The sequence below is a fragment of the Amphimedon queenslandica genome, unplaced genomic scaffold (genome assembly GCF_000090795.2).
Source record: "Amphimedon queenslandica unplaced genomic scaffold, v1.1 AMPQUscaffold_6155_Cont21883, whole genome shotgun sequence".
NCBI lineage: Eukaryota > Metazoa > Porifera > Demospongiae > Haplosclerida > Niphatidae > Amphimedon > Amphimedon queenslandica.
In genome coordinates, this window is record NW_003553550.1 from 1 (window position 1) to 1,814 (window position 1,814).

A 1,814-nucleotide genomic window follows, 5' to 3' on the forward strand; every position below is an offset into this window, starting at 1 on the left:
AATTTGCATTTGAATATACTGTGTTTTACTAGAATATAATATAATTTACTAGTGACATGTACATGTGTCTTTAGGTTTTTGTTTACTCTTGAAGAAAATGCATCAAATGAAAATGACCATGAAGAAGGTACATGACTACATGTACATGTACCCTACATTACATGTACTTATTTCCTTTCCTTATCTCTCTATCAGATCTACCTGTTACTCATCTCCAGTTATTGTTGTTGGTGTGGGGTAGTTTCTCTGATAGCATTAGGAAGGAGTTACTACTCAAGTGTGTTGCAGCTGTCAATAAAGTGGCCGAAGAGAAAGAGTGAGCCATTTTGATTTTACATGTACATGTACATGTACATGCACATGTGTCTCTCTTCTATTCTTCTGGCTTTAGCTAGTTTATTATGTGCATAGTTTATTCAGTATGGTTATATAATAAATAATAACAAACATGTAGGAACAATATGCATAAGTATAATGCATGTACATGTGAATGCCTGTTATAAGCATTACATGTACATGTACATGTATGTTTGTCACATGTTTCTGAAGTATAGAATGTCTTCTCAGAAACATTATGTCACAATTCACAAACATGCAGAAACAGGCTAGTACATGTTATAAACATGCATTAAGCATGCAGGTACATGAGTACATGCACAAACATGCATGTGTTTTTTCCTGGGTGGATTTCTAAATGAACATGTTATTGCATAGTTCATGATCATGTTTCAGGAAACATATGCATAACTTAAAAGTAAAAATCATATTTTTGATTACACGATAAAACATGAAAGTTTGATCATGTCACTTAATGAAGCATGCAACTGTTCCTTAATTACATGTATAGTTGTTGCCTTTGTTTTACTGAGTTTTACTGATATGCAGATCAGGATATGTTGTTCCTCCATTGCCATGCTGTCGCTTGTTGCTGGTATTACAGTACATGGTATTCAGGTTTAATGAACCAGTTCAACAACTAGTACAACAGGTTTGACCACTTTTAATTGTACATGTATGTAATTTTACATCTTTTTCTTCCTCCGTCTCTCTCTCTCTTTTCCATAGGTTGATTGTAATCTATTACCTGATTTGTTAGTCAGTCCGCTAATCAGCACTTGATCATGCTGATATCATGTCGTTCCCGTGTGATCAAGAGTTGCTACTCAAGTGTGTAGCAGCTGTCAATACAGTAGCCCAAGAGAAAGAGTGAGCCATTTTACAAGTACTGTATATGTATGATCAAATGTACAAGTATCTATCCTCTGTTCTTCTGGTTTTTACCTGTTTAGTACATGTGGTATGGTTTTAAGATGTATTAAATGCTATTACAATGTACGTGTAATTATGTGCCTGAACATTTGCATGTTTGTGACATGTTTTTGAGGTACAGAACGTTTTCTCAGAAACATGTCACAAATCAATAAACCCCCGGTACCTCTCCTCACTCCAGTGGCTGCTACCACACCTACCGGCACCACACCCACTGTTGATAATAATAAGAAAAAGAAAGAAAGTATGTACATGGACTTTTATTTGTAAATACATGTACATGTACATGTACATGTATATCATTGTTATTATTATTATTTCTCATATCTCTATCAGGAATTATTACTGAATTATTATTACTGAAGATATGAGGACTGTACTAATACTTGAGCATGACATTGATTTCCAACCTAACTTTAAATCAAATCTTAAAAGAACATTACAAGAAGTGAAGAGTCATGATCCTGACTGGGACCTTGTGTTAGTAACAGTTTAAATCAATAGTTTATTTGTCACTTTTTAGTTATGTTGGTTGTAAAGAGCTG

The 1,814-nt window shown here is 34.1% G+C and overlaps 1 protein-coding gene across 1 annotated transcript; it reads left to right on the plus strand.

Annotated features, from left to right (window-relative positions):
- Nucleotides 1-74: 74 nt before the first annotated feature.
- Nucleotides 75-1,703, plus strand: LOC109592144 (uncharacterized; the record flags this gene model as incomplete). Its single annotated transcript, XM_020007683.1, has 5 exons — nt 75-127; nt 196-316; nt 886-988; nt 1,066-1,206; nt 1,606-1,703. Coding segments are annotated over 4 exons (331 nt in total), but the record flags the coding sequence as incomplete, so codon positions are not given.
- Nucleotides 1,704-1,814: the final 111 nt, after the last annotated feature.